General features: G+C 34.3%; 3 protein-coding genes and 1 non-coding gene across 6 annotated transcripts; 1 reads left to right on the forward strand and 3 right to left on the reverse strand.

The window, feature by feature from the left end:
- Positions 1–2,487: 2,487 nt before the first annotated feature.
- Positions 2,488–9,433, reverse strand: LOC111375468 (mitochondrial inner membrane protein OXA1-like). 3 transcript variants are annotated; one of them, XM_022998296.1, is made up of 10 exons: positions 8,922–9,433; positions 8,181–8,271; positions 7,023–7,070; positions 6,873–6,931; positions 4,961–5,036; positions 4,717–4,848; positions 4,179–4,260; positions 3,838–3,945; positions 3,362–3,416; positions 2,997–3,209 (listed from the first exon to the last, which is right to left on the reverse strand). In XM_022998296.1, exons 1-10 carry the CDS (start codon positions 9,392–9,394, stop codon positions 3,203–3,205), a joined length of 1,131 nt encoding a protein of 376 aa, XP_022854064.1. In that variant the 5' UTR covers positions 9,395–9,433; the 3' UTR covers positions 2,997–3,202. The 3 variants fall into 3 exon arrangements, with proteins under 3 accessions (XP_022854062.1, XP_022854063.1, XP_022854064.1); XM_022998294.1 differs by having other exon boundaries at positions 2,488–3,209; positions 3,838–4,260; XM_022998295.1 differs by lacking the exon at positions 4,179–4,260 and having other exon boundaries at positions 2,488–3,209; positions 8,922–9,432.
- Positions 9,434–11,200: 1,767 nt separating this feature from the next.
- On the reverse strand, positions 11,201–13,423 carry LOC111375469 (putative RING-H2 finger protein ATL21A). The gene is made up of 2 exons (XM_022998297.1): positions 12,503–13,423; positions 11,201–11,767 (listed from the first exon to the last, which is right to left on the reverse strand). The coding sequence occupies exons 1-2, from the start codon at positions 13,188–13,190 to the stop codon at positions 11,292–11,294; spliced, it is 1,164 nt and encodes a 387-aa protein (XP_022854065.1). The 5' UTR covers positions 13,191–13,423; the 3' UTR covers positions 11,201–11,291.
- A 1,841-nt stretch (positions 13,424–15,264) lies between these two features.
- On the forward strand, positions 15,265–15,335 carry TRNAG-CCC. The gene has a single exon. It is a non-coding gene; the product is annotated as a tRNA-Gly (tRNA).
- Positions 15,336–18,134: 2,799 nt separating this feature from the next.
- LOC111375470 (NAD(P)H-quinone oxidoreductase subunit S, chloroplastic) lies at positions 18,135–19,153 on the reverse strand. Its single transcript, XM_022998298.1, has one exon. The coding sequence runs from the start codon at positions 19,079–19,081 to the stop codon at positions 18,356–18,358; it is 726 nt and encodes a 241-aa protein (XP_022854066.1). The 5' UTR covers positions 19,082–19,153; the 3' UTR covers positions 18,135–18,355.
- Between the last annotated feature and the right edge of the window lie 545 nt (positions 19,154–19,698).

Below are 19,698 nucleotides of genomic sequence, written 5' to 3' on the forward strand. Positions count from 1 at the left end.
AAACCCCACCAAATTTTTAAAAAAAAAAAAAAAAAAAAAAAGGAAAATGAGAATCATAAACAAAAACAAAAATATTTTTTTTTTCTTGATTTGGGTATATTATATAATTTTTCAATTTAGGTTAGCCGATATTTCTTGTATTTTTTCATTTTTTCTAAATAGTAATTTTTTTTTTAATTTGGGTTTGATTTATATTGTATAAATTTTTCCTAATTTGGGTTAGTGGATTTTTTTTTTTAATTTTCTGCGTATGTGAAAGTGCACGTGTGTGTGAGAGAGAGAGAGAGATTAGTTGTATATTTTGTGTTAACAAATATATATATATATATTCGCTTTCATATAATTTTTTAAAAAAAAATTGTAATGTGTACCATGTTATGTATGTATGTGTGTGTATTTTTTATTTTTTATTTTGGTTTTCGATTCTTATCCCTTTTTTTGTGGTAATAATTATGTATGAATTTTTTTAGCGTGTGTATTTTTTATTATTATTATTTTTTTGTTGTGATAATAATTGGATGACTTGACTGAAACGTTATATAAAGTTGGGTGACCATGATAAATCAAAAGCAATCTAGATGATAATGGTGACAATAAGTACATTGATCATGGTGAATCAAAGTTGATTTAGATGATCATGATGACACTAAATATAAATTCCAATGGTCGTGTGTGGATTTAATCCTAAAAACTAAATACCTATTAAAAATGTTTTTACGGGTATTAGAAAAAGAAGGGTGCTTAGTACAAAATGTCATTACATTTCAATGTTATTGTTCAAAACGTCCTTATATTTCATTTTTGACATTTTCACTCCTATTTTCACTTTTCATTTGCGAAAAAGTACATTTTCATCTAATTTATCAAAAAATATATATATAAAATAACAAATATACACTCCTATTTAAATAAAATAAAAAAAGAATAGAAAAATTAAAGAACAAATTACAATTATATTCCCAAACTTCTTTAAAAACTGCAAATTAGTCCAAACAAATTACTAAAAGGGTAATTAGCACAAAGCGTCTCGACCTTTCAATATTATTGTGCAAAATGACCATACCTTTTATTTTTTGACATTTTCACCCTTATTTTCACATTTCGTTAAGAAAATTATCATTTTCATTCATTTTTTCAATTAAAAACTGTAAATTGAAAATACACTCTCTTATTTAAATAAAATAAAAATAAACAAAAGATAAATAAACAACAAATTGTAACTACACTCCCAAATTTTTCAAATAAATAATTAAAAACAAAAGATTTAACAAAAAATCACTTTCTTTTACAACCATGCTCATATCAACATTAAAAACACTAATATTACATTTAAAATAATACATGTCGTGCATTACACGGGTAAGAAACTAGTACATAGAGAAGGATATAAGGTGAATTAAGATAGAATATCCATACAGTAAGAACGAATTTGAAATATTTGTTTTTATATAAAATTTTAAATAAAAATTGATCTTTTCCATGAAAGTTACAGAAAATGATGAAAAAATGGGAGAAATCTTATAGGAATTTTTATCAATCTTTTTTCGCATAGAAAAAAAAAAAGAAAATGATTTTAGAGAGAGAGAGAGAGAGAGAGAGAGAGAGATATAAATAGAGAGAAAAATGTTAAACATTTTTTTCCAGTTAGGGTATGTAGAGCGTGAGGTGAAAGAAAAATATAACGGATTGAAAGGCCCTTTTTTTGGGATGAAAGTCTAAGTCTGCGGCTGAATAAGAGACTTTTAAGGGGTTTTATATATTTAGCCCGTGTTTGACGTCGATTACGTGGAAAAATTAATGGAGAGAATAATATTTTTTTGAAAAATGAGTGGTTAAAAAAGAATGAAAAATTTTCGATTTACATATAATATTATTTTATGGAAGATTGTGTGGTTAAAAATAGGAGAGAGAAAAATAAAATGTAATAGAATTTAATATAATGGAACTCAAACAGGGGCTTAAAACTCTCTGCTTAAAAGTTAATTCGTGAGAATTTTATAAAAGTCACTGAATTATTGATAGTTTTAATACCCTATGATTTTTAGGACTTTTAAATAATATTTTATCAAAAAATATATGATTAAAAGGAAGAAAGAGTAACAACACAAGTACCAGACACCATAAGATCAAAGTATGATTTATAATATTATACTAGAAACCCATTTCAGTTTTAAATTTTCTTCTCTGCTAACCATTTGAAATGTAAGAGCATGATTTTTTTGCACAAGAGCATAAAATTACTAGAAAAGCATTAGATATTCACTTAAATCAGTAGGCCTTAAGCATATCCTACATTAGTCTAAGTTGGTTTCTAACTAGAAAATGCCCAAGCTTGAGAAGGTTCCGATACTGTGGTTCCAAGAAAAATTTGCCAAGTACTTTTATTGAAGAATGGACAAAACAGGGAAATCTTTCCCAAAAACTGATAAAGCCAATATGCTACAAAATAAGTCTCCTCACACCATACAAAGGGCAAGTCGAGTGAAGTATAATAACAAAGTATAAATTCAAGAGTGTCTTCTAATATTTCTTGAAGCAAATACTGATAAAAATCAAAATCTTTCATGCATCAGATACAAATAAATACAGCAATGTATCTACCATTGGTAACTTCTAATACTGGTTAACTGGAAACTATCTGGAGGCCTATCACTCAAAAATCCCATCATAACAATTTCTATTTGAGAAGCTCTCTCTAATATTCCCAAAAACTAACAGTGAAATAATGATGTATGTCGAGAATAAAAATTGTGTATTCAACTTTTTTCCTTTTTATGGGGACAAAGCAAGCCCAACAATCACTTTCGGTAGTGCTTAAAAGTAACTTAAACTTGCTTTTGCTGAAAGTATCTAGAGACGTACTTTCAACCAAAAAACCTTTTAAGCACAACCAGAACTGCTCCCAGAAGCTTATTTCTTGCCTATATTAAAAACCTACGGTCATCTTTTGAGGCTTTTCTTTCCCTTCTTCCTGCCTTTGACTTCTTTCTCTATACTTTTAAGCCTCTGATTAAGAACCAATGAAGATGGCATTTTTTGAGTTGTGGATTTTGATGCTTCAATAGGCAATGGCAGAGGCTGCTGTTGAGCAGCTGCGAATTTCTTGAGCATTTCGAAAAATGGGAGAGCTGGTTTTTGATTCTTGGAAGGTGGTTGAACTGGTATTATAGGAACTCCCAAGAAATTCTTTACCGATTGATTTCTAATTACTGAAAAGTAGACAATACATATTAGAAAAGTGAATAATCACTTGACGTATAAAAAGGTCAAAAATACGCAACAAGCATACAAATTCAAAACAAGATGGGTTCCAGGGAGCGGAGTCAAGTAATTTCTTTGGAAATGAAATGTGAAAACTCACTGAGTCCATAAACCAGGGAGAAAAAGTTGGAGGTAATCCAATAGCAGAATACAGCCTGTAGAGAGTGATATAAACACGATGTTAATAGCCTTATTATTTATAAAGTGAAGGCAAAATGTTCATGAATTTCACATAGAACCCAGGATATGTATTCGGACTAACGGCAAAGAGAGAAAATAGACAATTTTCTTAAAATAAAGCATTATATCCTCCAGTGTTTCCAAGAAGTGGCTAATTACCCCCAGCTTTTAGACATCAGTTATTTAATCCCCCATTTTATCTAAAACCCGATACTAGATAATTGTCCTGGCATTTTCTTCCATTGTTCTATCATTTTAAAGTTTTACTCTATCCATCTATTCAATTAGGAAATCAATTATTTGTATCCCATGGTGGGTGTCCTTAACATTCAACATGAACATACAAGCTTTACAAATAATGCACAATCTTGCACAATTAGAAGTTGCGACATGTACCTTGGGAAAACCTGCAGTAAATGGAATTGACAGGGCTGCAAAGCCCCTTGAAACATTCTTGATGGTGCCAGCGGATGGGTTTCCTTCCAAACCTTCTTGTGCGTTGCACTGAAAAAAGAATGAACTTTCACTTGACCAGAAAAAAAGGAACACAAACCTAAGAGAAGGAAGTCTCGAAAGAAAAGAAAACATGCTTCCAAAAGGATTCTGATCACAGTCCGTACACAAAAAGTATATGTTGAAAGGAAGAGCCCAGAAAAAAAGTGATATACCTACAGGTACAAATGAAATGACAGACCAGGAGAAGCATGGTTTTGCGGCTAAAGGAGTTTTAAGCTTACCGGATTTTGCTCTCTCCACCAATAGCATCCATACTTGACTTTTCTTAATGTAAGCTGTAAAGATGAAGCAAGAACACTCCTCCTAGAGTGGTGTGTCCATGTTCAACAAATTATTGTGTGGGATAGAAAATGGTGCTCCCAAAATCCCAGATACAACTAGTTTGGTTCACACAAAAATGTATGTATCAGTCTTGGAAATTGAAAACATGATAATGCAATTGGGTTTTGCAGGAGGCCTATCTTTAGAATTTTCACTGTACGGCTGCAAGTGGCAGATAAAACAACAAATTATTCTTTTGTCTTACTCATGGCAGCAGATAGAATTAATCTGGCACTTCTGCCCCCCAAAAGCTGGCTGCTGAGGAGGATGAAGAATTGGGGTTTTATGCATCAGGCAGTTTTGTACTAAATAAGAAGGAAGCAAGGAAAGATAACCATCAAGATGTCTCAATGACATATCTTGGGATCCACGGGGAAAAGAGACAGACTGATATATTTTGACATACAAACAGTAGATAAAGTAAACCAAAATGCTAACCTCAACTGTGATCCAAAATGTCAATGCCGTTAAAACTGGAAAAATATACATGCTATCCGGAGTTGTCAAATCAGTAAACCAAAATGCTCCACCATGTTTAAAAGATGGAACCTTTTCCACCATGTTTGATATCTACATACAGAATGATCAGATGAATAGTGAAAATGATAAAACATATAACACTTGAAACAATTGATGGAAGGGAAAACACTATCAAGTATGGTAAAGAGGAATGGACCCTTACAGCGAGGAAAAAACTGACAAAGACAGGACCTTGAATCAAAAGTCCCTTCAATGGAGTAAATGGTGTAACACCATATCTGCGACACCAAATACGTAATTTTATTGGCTTAAAAATCATATGAAAACAGCCTAGGCATTGTGAATTTTTTTTCCTTGTTATTCACTGAATGGAGTACAACAAATTGTAAATTTTACAAAGAAGCAAAATGGGAAGAATTCAACGATCGCGCAGGAAATCACTGATGAGGAGAAAAGATTGCTCAACTGTCCAAATATGGAAACAATCACAATTCAATATTTACAACCTATACCAGCTATATAATTCAAATATGCCAATACAGGCCAGAGGATTCTCCATCAACCCAGTGAAGCTGGGCACTGTGTTTTTCATTTCCAACTTGCTTTTAATGACTTCAACGCTTGAAAACCCCTTAGTCAACATGTTTGCTATTTGACTTTTGATAGCTATACATAAGGAGCGCACATTATCCTGCTGTTTAGTTTTTCTTCAATGAAATGGCAATCCATTTCTACATATTTGCAAGACCAAGCTGAACAGCACCGTGAGCTATACTAATGGCTGGCTTGTTATTACTTATTATAGTGAAATCTCGTGCTTCTTCCACCTTGATCTTAATGTCAGTATGTTATTAATCTAAAGAAGCTTAGAGATTCCATGCTCAATGGTATGGACTCAGCCTGCGAACTTGATCTTTGCATCTTGCTGCTTTGGACTCAAATAAGTACATATTTTTTATACCTGAACAAAGATAAAGATTTCCATTGAGTTCTGACCTACAAACATAAATATTTCCATTGAGTTTTGACCTAGAGAGCAGCACTTGGATGTGAACAATTACGCTTCAGAATAAAGAAACAAATTCAGAAGCAGCTGAAATGGATCTAGAATCCATCTTTAGAAATTTTTCTCTGAATCACTTCCTAATCAGAGTAAAAGCAGTAAGTTACAACCGCTATTTGATTTCTGAAAACAAGTTATAATTAATAAAAAACTAGAAAAAGTTTTTCAGAAAATGAATTTTAAATTAGCCAGTTAGCCTAAAAACCTACAACCAAGCTCATTCTTAGTTCACATGGCTAAATAAACGAGCTTTGTTAGCAACAACTCGGTTCAATTACAGCCTTAGCCCATCAATAGAAAGCAAAACAAACAATCAAAGCAACAATTAATTTTACAAAGCTTCGCTACTGAATAAATTATTGGACTGATTCTTAAAACGAAGTCAAAATGACAACTTTCCCTTTCTTTCCCCCTCAGCTCAGTCAAAATACAAGCTTCTAGTAAAAAATAAATTGCCAATATTAGAAGAGCTTCCACAAAGTTTCCAACATAAAAGCTCTAAAGTTGGTCATAGATATCATTACTCTAAAATCATTAGGGGAAAATTGATGAAAATCAAGTTACTAAAACTTTTCGCTAACAAGTTCTTTTGTGTTGCATCGGTTTTCGGTGACTTTTCTGCTAACCAAATCGGTGCAAATCAAGTTACTAAATCTTTTAAGGCCATAAAAATTGGTCAATAAATAAAATTATGCATTATTTTGAAGTCTCTCTTCTCCAAAAGTTGATTCAAGTCAAGTTACTAAATTGCTAGGCCACATAATCAGAACCATATCGCTGTATTCACATCAGTCTCTGATACAATAATTTTTTAGCACATTATATAATTGTAAGGTGAACAAATTCAATAGCATTTAATAGGGTGATGGCACAATGCACAAAATCTCTTAAACCATGTTAAGTAGCGTAACTTTTAACACTAAGCTAAAAACATGTGAAATGGGTTATCGTATTGATGTTAGTGCTTGTTATAAAGCTTGACCGCACGGTTAAACAGAAACAGATATTTATGGTAATCTCTCTCCATTGGTCACAAAGGAAAGGGGCATACTCCTTGAATAGTGCCTGCATCTGTGCCTGACCTTCAGCAACAGCAGTAGGAGTCATGCCCTGCAAAAATATAAAGAAGCAATACAGATAACTATTATAGACAGTTTGAGAAAAACATAAATTACGTCCAATTACAGCCTGATGCCTGTACCCTATTCTGCATATCTTCCTTGATCTCCTCCAACTGTGGTCTTAGAAGCTGCATAAGATATGCAAGTCATTAAAAACAAGCTAAATACGTCAAACAAATAAGCAAGGTCACCCAATATGGTACACCGAGAATAACAACATCGTTTTCATGTAGCATCAACACAACGAGGAAAAATGAATGAAATTATGAGACTAAAAAACATTTAGAAAAGTAACTAACTATACTAACCTCTGTTACTATGCATAAACAAGCAAAATGGTAATTCAACTGAATATTTTAAATCTAGATAATACCACAAAGTGGAAGATCGCAAGAACTGTAACAAATTCTCCAAATAAAAGCTCAGTAAATCTGTGATGACTGTGTGTAGAGTTACTTTACCAGGACAATTTGAACTCTAGATCAAACATCCAAGGTCATTAATCTCAGTTCAGCGGTCTAACATTAGTTCACACATAAGAGACACCACCAATTCTCATTTCTCGGTGCCACAAAATACAGGGAAAAAAAGAATCAACCATTTAATCTAGCCTTCTTATGTGAAAAGGCCATGAGTTGACGCTATAATCATAAATGCCGTGTACAACCCAATGTTCATCGTTCTTAATTTTTTTTTTTTTTAACATGGGTGTTCGAGCCAGCTCACGCACACCTCGACTAATCCCACGGGGCCCTCGAGTTTTCAACCAGTACTCACCTCAGTGGCCCTGAGGAAAGTCGAACTAGTGACCATTGAGGGGGCAAACCCAAAACTTCACCACATCGTTCTTTTGTCTATTTGGAAGACAAACTTTTTCCATGAGAATGGTAACAGAAGGAGATAACTACCAGCATTTGTGAGGTTTTGACCCGAAAAGCCGCAAAATTATGAGTATTGGAAAATTTCAATAGCAATACGTTGCCAAATTTTCAAAAATCATGAAATCACAATTTTGGTTTTGGCAGTTAGAAATAATTGGCCCAGTTATTATGTAAACAATATGGAGAATAATTTACTCTGATATGACGAGTAAGACAAGGGCCCCGACATGTAGACATAGAATGATTTAATAGGCAATATTCGATATTTAAACATCTTAAAAGTGCCAGCATTTGCCAATATAAAAGGAAATAACAACGTGAAATTCAAGTGAGCAAAAAGCATGAGCAAGAACTTACGGTAAATTTCGAAGTTGCTTTCAGTTGATTTACCATAAGAGGAAGAGCTAGCCACCGAATCACAAGGGTTGTCGCAATTATTGATGCCCACCTAAACAAAATCAAGTTTCCAAAAAAAAAATCTTGATTTCATCCATCTTTAAAACATTTCAGCAACAATATGATGCACTGCCAACTCAAGCTAGATTCTGATTCGTGCCTCAAAGAGCCAAATTTTCACATCTTCAGAAAATTTTACTACAAGCATGTCTGGCTAAACTTAAAATTTTTATTTACAAGTAAATTTACTTACAAGTTTTAAACTAAATACTTTTTCTTACTTTTGGGAAGTAAGCAAGTTATTTTTATTGATAGCAGGTTAAGAGTTGAGAGTTACTTAAAAAAATAAGAAAAAAATACTTTAAAGCTGAAAAAAAAATGTTAATTGTTGTTCAAAAAACATTATTTTTAAGATTGGACAAACAAGCTCTAAAGTAAGTATCTATACTTCTTACAAGTTTTCAAATTTACATTAAAATTCTAATACAGCATGTGTGTCAATCTAAAATTTTCATGAATAGTGCGTTGTCTGATCCTCTCTAATTCAAATTTGAAACAAGTAACATTTCTAACAATTAAGTTTAACATACTAACTAGTCAAAAAATAATTCATTAGGTTTTCCAATAAGCAATTTCTTAAAAATAACAGTAGAAGAAAAGATGCACAAATGCCAGTTGATGAAATGACAGTATTGCTCTCACCAATTAAATCCAGTAATACTGTGAACATAATCAATCAAGTATTGGAGAGCCGCCACCGGAAAATACGAATCAGCAGCCGCAATTGCCACCTCATTCACCACCGCCCCAGCCTCGGCTGTCTTATCCGCCAGAACCTCCACCACATCATTCACAATCTCAATCTTATCCGCTGCCCCTTCACCCACACTAGCTGCCGACATATATCTCGCAAAAACCGGCCCATAACTAACCGGAATCGAAAATCTGTAATCTCGAAACAAACTTTTCGACCCATTAACCCTGCAAAAACTACTATTTCGGGTCCCCAGAAATCCTTGCTGGAAAAAATTTGGGATTTTTGGGTTTTCCCAAATGGGATTATTACTGGGGTTTTTACAATCATTGTCATCACGGTGTATACATGAGAACGAGGGTCCGAATCGTTGCTGATAAAGGTGGTTTGCTCGAGCTGTTAACCTACGTCTATAAGCCATTATTTTCGCTTCCTAGTCCCTAAAAAAAGACGTACATCTATGAACATAATATTCTTGATTTCATGAGCGCCATCTACCCTCGGGCTCGGGCTCGTTCAAACACTAGCCGAGCTCGACCCACGAGCTCCTAGTCGAGCCGAGTCACAAGCTCAAGATATTTTTTTATTTTTTAATTTTTTTGAACTTTTTTTACGAGCCCATTGAGTTCGTTAGTCGAGCCGAGTCACAAGCTTAAGAATTTTTGACCTTTTTAATTTTTTAAATGTTTTAAACTTTTTTGTTCACATTTTTTACGAGCCCACGTGGGCTCGTGGGCACAGTCCATGAGCTCAACGAGTCGAGCCTTGCTCGGCTCGTCGCGTGAACCCCCACTCGGCTCAGCCTTGTCCCGAAACATTCCGGAATAGTCCATGGGCTAAACTTTGACAAGCCGAATCGATGAACTACTCGGCTTTTTTTGTCACCCCTATAAAATAAAAAATAAAATAAAATAAAATAATTGCTTAAAGTTCGAGCCTTCCATTAAAACTCTAACCTTTGCACGAATGTTTGAAGTGGAATTGAAAGTGAGAAAAAATATACGTCTTTATTATGGTGTTATGGGTGTAACAAGTTGTGTGCGAGAGAGGAGGGTTTTGGGATTTGTGTCTTTTCCTCCCTCTATTTTGGAGGGGAAATTTTTTTGCGCGAATTGGGCATATTCTTCTTTGCGGAGGAAGAAGATTTGTGCGTGAATGATAATGCGATTATCGTCGTGTTAAGTTCCCGTATGGACCTATTAATTTCAATTCTATTACATTCCATTTTTCTCTCTCCTATTTTCAATCACACAATCTTCCATAAAATAATATTACACAAAAATCGAAAACTTTTCCTTCTTTTTCAACCACATATTTTTCAAAAAAATATTATTCCACACATTTTCATTTCTCCAAAATGGGGGCCAAACGGGGGCTTAAATATGTTATTACATGTCATGAAAATCATGTTTTTCATTAGTTGTCATTCTAAAGAAAGTCATAGTAAATCGTAATGTTCGTGATGGAGTGATTTAAGATAGTTGGACCTAGATAGATTGTGAGCCATTGTCGACATCACCAATGTTGATGCACCAATTTACGTCTTTTTGGAATAAATTTCTACTTCAAGATTTAGAACGAGACTTACACTTCTTCAGTCCTTGTATCAGTGTCAATATTAGCCATTCGTCAATGTTAAACCTTCTCTCTAATGCTAATGCTATGCAGTAAAATTCTAAAATTAGTAATAAATAGATTTACAATGGCATTCTTAAGTGCTTTAATTATAAAACATACATAGCCCTCTACCTATGCACAAAATTTTCATTGTAAGTTCTCTGTGATTTTGTTTGTTATACTTTTACAGTAGTTTTGTGGTCTTCTTTGATAAAATCCACCTTTAGAATTAATTTGTAAAGGGGAGGGAGGGTTTCATGTGACTGCAAACTTACAAAACACGATTTTCATGTGCAATATGGACCTAAAAGGTAGTTGAAATAGTCCACTTTTCTTTAGAGCCAATGTTCACGAATGCTTATTTTTCGAGCTAAATGAATATTTACTGCTTAATGACATTATTCCTAAGTCTCTCTTTTGCGAAGGTCCCTCAATTAAAGGCACGCCTGCTCTAATACTATTCTTACAACTATATTAGTAGAAGTCGGCCATAAAATTGATTTTGAGGAGGATACCGAATTTATTTCGAGGATGGCTTTCACGACTTATATACTCGATTTTAAGGAGGGTACCCAACAACTTCCACAAAATTTGTTAATCCAACTACAAATTGACGACATAGCAAAAATGGCACTATAACTCGATTAATTTTATTATATGCGAATATCAATGTAAGTATAACGCTAACAAAAATTGCTGGACTAATGATGTTCTGAGGACGACAATGAATACGAGGAAGACATCGACGAGCAAGGCGTCCCAACTGAACTGTCCGGTGAATTGCGGCATAAAGGGCATGTCCCATTGAGTTTAAGCCATTCATCTATGCACTTGGCATGAAAATAGTGGTTGCACTCTGGAATGGACCTTAATGTCTCCTTGGGCTCGTAGTCGGATAGGCATATCGGACAAGTGCCGTCACTAGACTTCGGGAACCTCCGGCTCTCCCCAAGCACCGTCATCGGGTAAGATGCAATGGTTGGCTCATCGAGGCCAGCAGCTCTGACCACCGGCTGCTGAGAGATGGTAATGGTAGGGAGCTCATTAATGTTTAAACGACTACGGTTACTCAAAACCCTGACCCTACCAAATGCGAAACAGGCAAGTCCGATTAAGCACAAGAGTCCCGGTACTCCAATGCCAACGATAATCCCATATTTGGCACTTCTGGGAAGACCTGAAATATAAATTTAACAACAGATGCTATTGGTAAAAGTACAAACCTATATTATGCAATTCTTAAAGGATGCAAAATACTGGGAAGAAACAGCAGCAACAAACAATATCAACACGACACTAAGCTCTATTTTATTCGTCGTTGCGTTGAATATAAAAAGTGGAATAATCTTCCTTGAATCATCATACTAAAATCCAAATTGAAATCAACGCCTTGCGTGTATATTAGGTATACATTTCATGGATCAATTATATTCATTTGGACACCATTTTTGACTCATTCCAACATTATTAAAGCTACTGTTCACAGTACTCACAACCCAATCAATATCTAAATAAAAGGTAGAGAGCATTTATTATGTTCTTATTCAATCCAGTTTACCATCGTGTAGATTAATCTTTTGCAGGCTTAAATAACAAGGACAATAGTGATCAAAAGACTGTTGTTGAGAATTAAAGAATGGCCTTGAACATGATCAAAAGACTGTTATTGAGAATTAAAGAATGGCCTTGAACATGATCAGAAGACTGTTATAAAAGGATTTCCTTTATTCCCATTGATTAGACCTAATTTTTCTGCTATATTTAGCAATAAACCAAACCATGAGCGAAAAAGGGATGCATCTGACCACAAATTTATTGGGACAAGGATTAGTTTTTTGTTGTTGTCGCTATAATTCTGATGCAAATCTGAGGAAAAATTCCAGCACTTCATGTTAGATAGAATAAAACTTACCATCATTAGCAGGTCTTGAGCAACCGACTTCAAGAAATGTATTGCCTTCGAACCCACAAATCCCACCATCAGCTTCACAAGATCTGCATCGAGGTTCATTCCATGTCAACTGAAAATCCTCCCTGAGTTGTCCTGATGACCAGTATTGAGGAGCGTAGCGCTGTATTGGAACTGAAACATTTGAAATTATGCGACAGGATGGTGGAATCTCTTGAGCTGATGAATAAGAAGGCATAGCCATAACACTGTAGTTTTCCCTACTAAGGCAAAACAATGGAATAAGATTATACGACATGTATTCTGTCGCTTTGGAGGAGCAGTTAAGGAAAGTGAATTTCCTCGTATAGGTACCCTCGAAAGGAGTTCTCGAAAGACTGAAATTCAGGATTCTTTTTGAATCACAAAGATCAGGATCATTGATAAAAATGGCCTGACGAGTGTAATCTATGTAGTCTACTACAAATTCACCGGACAGTGGAAGGCTAAGAATTGTTTGGCTTTGGTTGTTGCAAAAAAGGTGGAAGCCCGGATAGCCACAATGCTCCGGTTGCCGGCCTATCAGCCGGAACGGGAACCGGATTCTCGGCCCAACACCATCACAAGATGCAGGACTGCAAACATCAGCACAAAGAACTAGTTGTTTAAAGGAAAAGAAGAAGAACAAGAAGAACAGTGCTAAGGTTTCCATGTGGTTGAATAATCAGAATTTTGTGTTGATTCTAGCAGAACAATGTTCTCTTGGGCATAAACAAAAGCTTTAGGGCAGATTTCCTAGTGTTTATTCAGTTGGAAAACACAGAGAAATTGGGGCTTGGGACGGGGGTGGGCCGTCGGGGGTTTGTAAGAATTGATCTTGTAACAATTTTCCTAAATTTTATCAGTGCTAAGAAAAATTGCGCCAATCATATCAGGCTATCTGGTAGTTTTGGTTTCTAGACAAGTAGAACTTCATTTTCAGACAAAGAAAATAGAAAAAAAAAATAAATGAAATTGATTAGTGGGGTTCCAAGAAGTCAACTATGAGCCGGGAAATGTATAGTGTGAATATAGATTAAGCTATGATTCTAGTTGAATCAACTTGGCTAAAATTTTGAATTATACTTATAAGTTGAAAAGTCTTTTATAAATAAGTTCTAACATTTTTCTTTTGTCAACTTCTGATACATGAAACCTTTACAAAATATATTAATGATCTACTTGATCGAGAGAATTGAATGGCATAAAATAGTGCTGTTAAGAAAAAAATAAAAAAATAAAAAAAAATGAGCAACTAAAAATCTTTTATTTATTTATTTATTTATTTTTAATCATGCACTAACTGGTTGGATATGTCACCTAGCTCTCGAGATTTTCAATACTCAGGTGCACATACATACACAGAGACATTGACAAAGTGGGACAACAATGTTGAAATGGAAAATGCTAATAATGTACATATAGCATTACACCCCCTCACATGGAGGGGGGCCCACACAATAAAATATCTATGTCCCCCTCATGTGAGAGGGATGTAATTCATTGTGTACACCTCATAATATACACATAGCATTTCGCGATTGAAATATAACTCTCTTTCTTTTACTTTTTAATTCCCAATTTCTCCACTCCTTAAACCTTTTTCATTTTAGGCATTCATTAATGCGAGGTCCAAACCACATGTTCCTCACGGTTTATAGATTATTGACGACTTGCAATGTATAAATATTACTGTTTATTGGACTAAATTTACAAATAATGGGATCGTTCCTCCTACTAAAAAATTTAACACATTTATTTGACAAATAAGCAAGACATTCAATTTAAATTAATCCAACGCTCAATATTTTATGGATCTGAAGTGATTATAACAAACTCTTTCATGATTTTAGCGAAATATACATTGAGCGTTGGACTGATTTAAATTGAATGTCGCGATTATTTGTCAAATAAGTATATCAAAATTTTGAGTAAGAGGAATGGTTCGGTCCTGTACAAATAATACCAATTCCAAGTTTCAACATCTATAGTATGTTCAAATCGTCTCTAAAATCATAATTAGGTTTCATAATAAAAAAGTTATTCCTAGTTTGACATAAATTTTTCGAATGCATTTTGACAATATGAATGTGGATATAGGATTAAGGATTCAATTTTATTTTGAAAATCTTATGAAAACAAGACAATATAGTATAGTTTCAATAATATCGTTGAATTTAAGATAATGGTTTCGATTTATGACTTTAAGGAAAGGAAAACCAGTTTGTTAGTCTGTAAGCATAATTCAACATAAAATAAATTTAATAGAAATTTTATAATGACTTGACTATTACCCCCGTTTGAACCTCATTGATTAAATTTCATTTTTCTCACTGCAATTTTCAATCACACAATCTTCCATAAAATAATATTACACATAAATCGAAAATTTTTATTCTTTTTTAACTACTCATTTAAAAATATATATATATTATTCTACCAATTTTCATTTGAAAAAATGGTGGCTGAAAACGGGCATAGTCTCTTCTTATGCGTATTTGAAAATAGTAATGCTTTTTATATTCAAAGAAAAAAAGGACACGCAATGAAATTTCCAAAATAAATTCTTAATAAACCCATCTCTCACTTTCAATCCTTTTCTATTATTAATTGCTATTTTTTGACTGAATAATTGAGTAATAAAAATAGCTAAAAACAAGCACCAACTCTTCCAAACTGTTTAAAGTTTTCAATCTAATGATAAAAGATAATATTATATAATAATACATTTACAGGATGAACAAAAAGCGCATCTAGTGTAGTGGTATCATAGTACCCTCCCACGGTACTGACCGGGGTTCGATTCCCCGGATGCGCATTTTGGTAATTTTGTTTTATTTTAATTTTTCGTATTCATGAAATATTGTTTAAATAGTGATTTTCTGTAATGGCTACAGATATATTTTGAAATAACTGTAAAAATAAATAAATAAAATAAAATAACTTTAAAAAGTAGTTCATTAAATTATTTTCCTAATTGATATGTTGTATTGTAAAATTAAGATTTGGGGCCCGTTTGGTAGGGATTTTGAGAATTGATTTTTTGACCGTTAGAAGAAAAGTTGGATCCACATGTGAGAGAAGAAGTCAAAAATTTCGGCTTGAATAGTAAAATAATAGTCAAAAAATCAATTTTTTGGGGCAAAAAATCCCTACCAAACGGGGCCATGATTTTTTCAACATTTTTTAACTAGAAATTTATCAAAATTCAGTAAAAAAAATATATATGAATTCACTAAAAGATGCACTAAAAGAGTACGCCAACTTGTAAGGGAATGCTTCTATCTATGAATTTGTTATGGTAATTATGAATTCACTAAAAGATACATATATTAATAGCAATAATTACCATTAACTTATATATAAAAATATCACTATTGGCCCCCTAACTTCTATGGCTTATTCCAACTTGGTTTCTAAATATGTTTCTTTCTTGGAGGGTCTAAAGATGATTCCAACTAGGACAAATATCTTGTACTAGATGTTTCTATTATTCTGTCAAAACCTTTTCTCCATTCTTTGTGTAATTATGGAGGGAAATAAATTGCAATCAGTTAATTAAATCAGTGAGTGCTAGTTATGGGTTGATAAATTGGTGGTTACACATGTTGGACATTTGTGTAGAAAGAAGCAATTACTCCAGGTAGAGACCTGGACTCAATTGGTTCCATTTTTACTACAGTAAAGTGTCAGGGATTGGTTTTTCATAAGCTTGAAAAATGAATGTGAGAGTTGATTCATTCTCTCTCTCTTTCACACACACACACAGAGAAGAGAGAAAGAGGGAGGAAAGGAAGGAAGGAAATGGAGTGGGAGAGAGAGAGAGTATTGATTTGACTTGTGAGCCTCAATATGTTTAAAGAACTTTCTACATTAATGATGCATCAAATGTTTGAGTNTTGGGGCAAAAAATCCCTACCAAACGGGGCCATGATTTTTTCAACATTTTTTAACTAGAAATTTATCAAAATTCAGTAAAAAATATATATATGAATTCACTAAAAGATGCACTAAAAGAGTACGCCAACTTGTAAGGGAATGCTTCTATCTATGAATTTTTTATGGTAATTATGAATTCACTAAAAGATACATAAATTAATAGCAATAATTACCATTAACTTATATATAAAAATATCATTATTGGCCCCCTAACTTCTATGGCTTATTCCAACTTGGTTTCTAAATATTTTTCTTTCTTGGAGGGTCTAAAGATTATTCCAACTAGGACAAATATCTTGTACTAGATGTTTCTATTATTCTGTCAAAACCTTTTCTCCATTCTTTGTGTAATTATGGAGGGAAATAAACTGCAATCAGTTAATTAAATCAGTGAGTGCTAGTTATGGGTTGATAAATTGGTGGTTACACATGTTGGACATTTGTGTAGAAAGAAGCAATTACTCCAGGTAGAGACCTGGACTCAATTGGTTCCATTTTTACTACAGTGAAGTGTCAGGGATTGGTTTTTCATAAGCTTGAAAAATGAATGTGAGAGTTGATTCATTCTCTCTCTCTTTCACACACACACACAGAGAAGAGAGAAAGAGGGAGGAAAGGAAGGAAGGAAATGGAGTGGGAGAGAGAGAGTATTGATTTGACTTGTGAGCCTCAATATGTTTAAAGAACTTTCTACATTAATGATGCATCAAATGTTTGAGTTTGATACCCCAACATGGATTACTGTTAAATATTTACTGTGCATCTAAATAGCAAGATGATTCCTCTTTAGATTATGTATCTCAGCATCAATAAACAACTGCAGCAGGGGATGATTGTGGAACATTTTTCTCAAGGTCTTCATCCAGCATGACCATGGGAGGAAAAGCTTCTGACCAGCCCAAAAGGACACCTGTGTCTCGAGAAGAGATTGATGCTATCATGGTAGGTAAGAACCACTGAGCACACATAATTATAGGAGTGTTATGAGCTCATTAATCTATTATCACCTCTTAATCTTTCAGTCTCTTCAGTTCTTCATTTTGTTTGTCTCCAATTTTGCTATATATTTTTTATTCATTTGTACTTTCTTCTAAAAGAAACATAATATATCTATGTTTCAAGTTGCAGATGTGAGGTAAACTAGGCTAGCCTCAATTTGGATTTAGTTAGTGAATTACAACTTTTAGTTATTGTATTATCAATGTGTTGATGCATTCAAATATCCATGAAAAATTTATCTTGGTTTTGCAGTTGTAGAATAAAAATTTGAAAATTTGGTTGTTGGTACATGGTACTTGTTAGGAATGTTATTACTAACCATAGAGGATTGTTTATGCAATTTTGTGGTGTATGATATGATTGCACCTCTATCCTCACTTCATTTAGAGTCCAAATCTTTGCCTTCAATGAGTGATAATTTGGTTTTTGTAATCGATTCTCAAATCTTCGCTTTGGCATTTAGTAACTCGGTTCTCCCCATACTAATTGTTGATCATTTTCTCTTCTCACAGTTGAGCAGCTGTATCTGAACTTCTCCCGGAATCTCGCAGTGAGAAACGACATTTTAACAAGTTCTTGGCTTTCATATCCATACATTTGGAGAATTCGACTGAATCCCCTTTTTTTTTACTTTACGAGCATGCAAATTACCGTCTTTGATTGATGGGTTGTACGCAAATGGAGAGAAAATAAGATACGTGCATAAATATCTATTCCTGTCCGAATTCGGACTAAGTTGGAGATTATACAAGTGAATGAATATCTCAAGTAATGAATATCAAACATTCCCCCTTAGCTACAAAAGGCTAAAAACCAGTTCCAGTAAGTTGCTGATTATGCATTATTGTACAAAAAGTACCGTGAAAGCAAGTTCTCATAGCAGATGAGTTTAAATTCACATCATGAACTGTTCTCCTCTTTCTCTACCATGCTCTCAAGGATTGCAGACCTAGGGTTCGCCATTGGCGGCCCCTTTTCGCGACGCTCGAGTTCGTCAAGCCGGAAAGTGACGAGTCTATCCCAATTCCCACCTTCAAACAGAACCCCAGCCTTTCCATCAGTAATTCTTTGGACAATACCACAGTACATATAAAAGGGGTTATTAGGGTTCTTGACAATGGCTATCATTCCTGGCAATAACAGTGGCAATTCCGGTGCTTTTGGCCTCTTTACAGAGTTTGGAGTAAACTCGACAATGGCTGATTCTCCCTTCTTAAGTGGTGGATTTTGTTCAATGAACTTCATGAGTCCTATTTCGCCGCCTGGAAATCCACCAGTTAAGCCTAGTAACTCCTTTTCAAATTCATCTCCTGATATTTCTGATGCTGGTGGTGGTGGCTTTTCTTGATCTTGAGGGTTTTCCACTGGCGGTGCCTCCTCCTCTGGGGTGGCGGGAGATCTTTTCAGTTCTTGTTGGAGACCTTCTTCTCCATTGCAGAGGCCTCTACCTCCCAATATCTCATAGAGGTTGAATTTTGCTGTGGGAGTAGATTTGAAAGATGAGGGTTGTTTTGGAATTGTGAAGATTGATTTATGAATGGATTTGGAGAAATTGGGTTGGCCAAGAAAGTGGGATTTGTGAAGAAGAGGACCTTGAAGGTTTGGGAAATGGAAAGGGGCCGCCATGAATTCTCAAATGACGTAGAGAAAAATGTAGAATGGACTGGAAATATTTGTTGTTCTAACGACGGCCACAAATAAATTTGTGCATTATCTGATGTTCGTTTTTCCACCAATTAATCAACTCATTGGCAATGTCCATTATCCATAAGAAAACAATCTCATGGGGCCGTATTAAATTTTATTTTTTTTAACGTGTGGTTAAAAATGATTTTAGAATTTATTATTATTATTATTATTTTGAAAATCTATCTCAAACTTTGTAAGGAACTTTAAAAAAAAAAAAAAAAAAAAAAAAAAAAGGGGTCTCTCCAACTTTAAGGGTTCCTCTCGCCCTCCGCCCCTGGAGTATCGTGAGAGAGGTTAATCGTCGGATGTGCCTCAACAGGTCGGGGAACAAAAGCTGCCTGTACACTGGTGCTCACAAAGAGTCTCAATCCATATTTAAGGAATCGAACTTTCACACTTCGGCTGCCAGCAACGCTGAGTATACCCCACCCTTATCCTTTGTACCACTGGGATATGCACCGGGGGCTTGTAAGAAACTTTATCTTAATTCTTGAGTTGTCGCACCGTTTGTCCCCAAGAATGCATGTTTGGGAACTGTTTATAAACAGTTTGTT

This window comes from Olea europaea, unplaced genomic scaffold, assembly GCF_002742605.1.
Source record: "Olea europaea var. sylvestris unplaced genomic scaffold, O_europaea_v1 scaffold138, whole genome shotgun sequence".
NCBI classification, from domain to species: Eukaryota; Viridiplantae; Streptophyta; class Magnoliopsida; order Lamiales; family Oleaceae; genus Olea; species Olea europaea.

Bases quoted from the DNA above. Each gene is read 5' to 3' on its own strand.
- LOC111375470 (XM_022998298.1), bottom strand. From the start codon at position 19,081: ATGGCGGCCCCTTTCCATTTCCCAAACCTTCAAGGTCCTCTTCTTCAC.
- LOC111375468 (XM_022998294.1), bottom strand. From the start codon at position 9,394: ATGGCTTATAGACGTAGGTTAACAGCTCGAGCAAACCACCTTTATCAG. The intron at 4,849-4,960 runs GTAAGGGTCCAT...TTCTGTATGTAG, and splicing joins TTGTCAGTTTTTTCCTCGCT to ATATCAAACATGGTGGAAAA. The intron at 4,261-4,716 runs GTTAGCATTTTG...ACACCACTCTAG, and splicing joins CATTTTGGATCACAGTTGAG to GAGGAGTGTTCTTGCTTCAT.
- LOC111375469 (XM_022998297.1), bottom strand. From the start codon at position 13,190: ATGGAAACCTTAGCACTGTTCTTCTTGTTCTTCTTCTTTTCCTTTAAA. The intron at 11,768-12,502 runs GTAAGTTTTATT...TTTATATTTCAG, and splicing joins CTCAAGACCTGCTAATGATG to GTCTTCCCAGAAGTGCCAAA.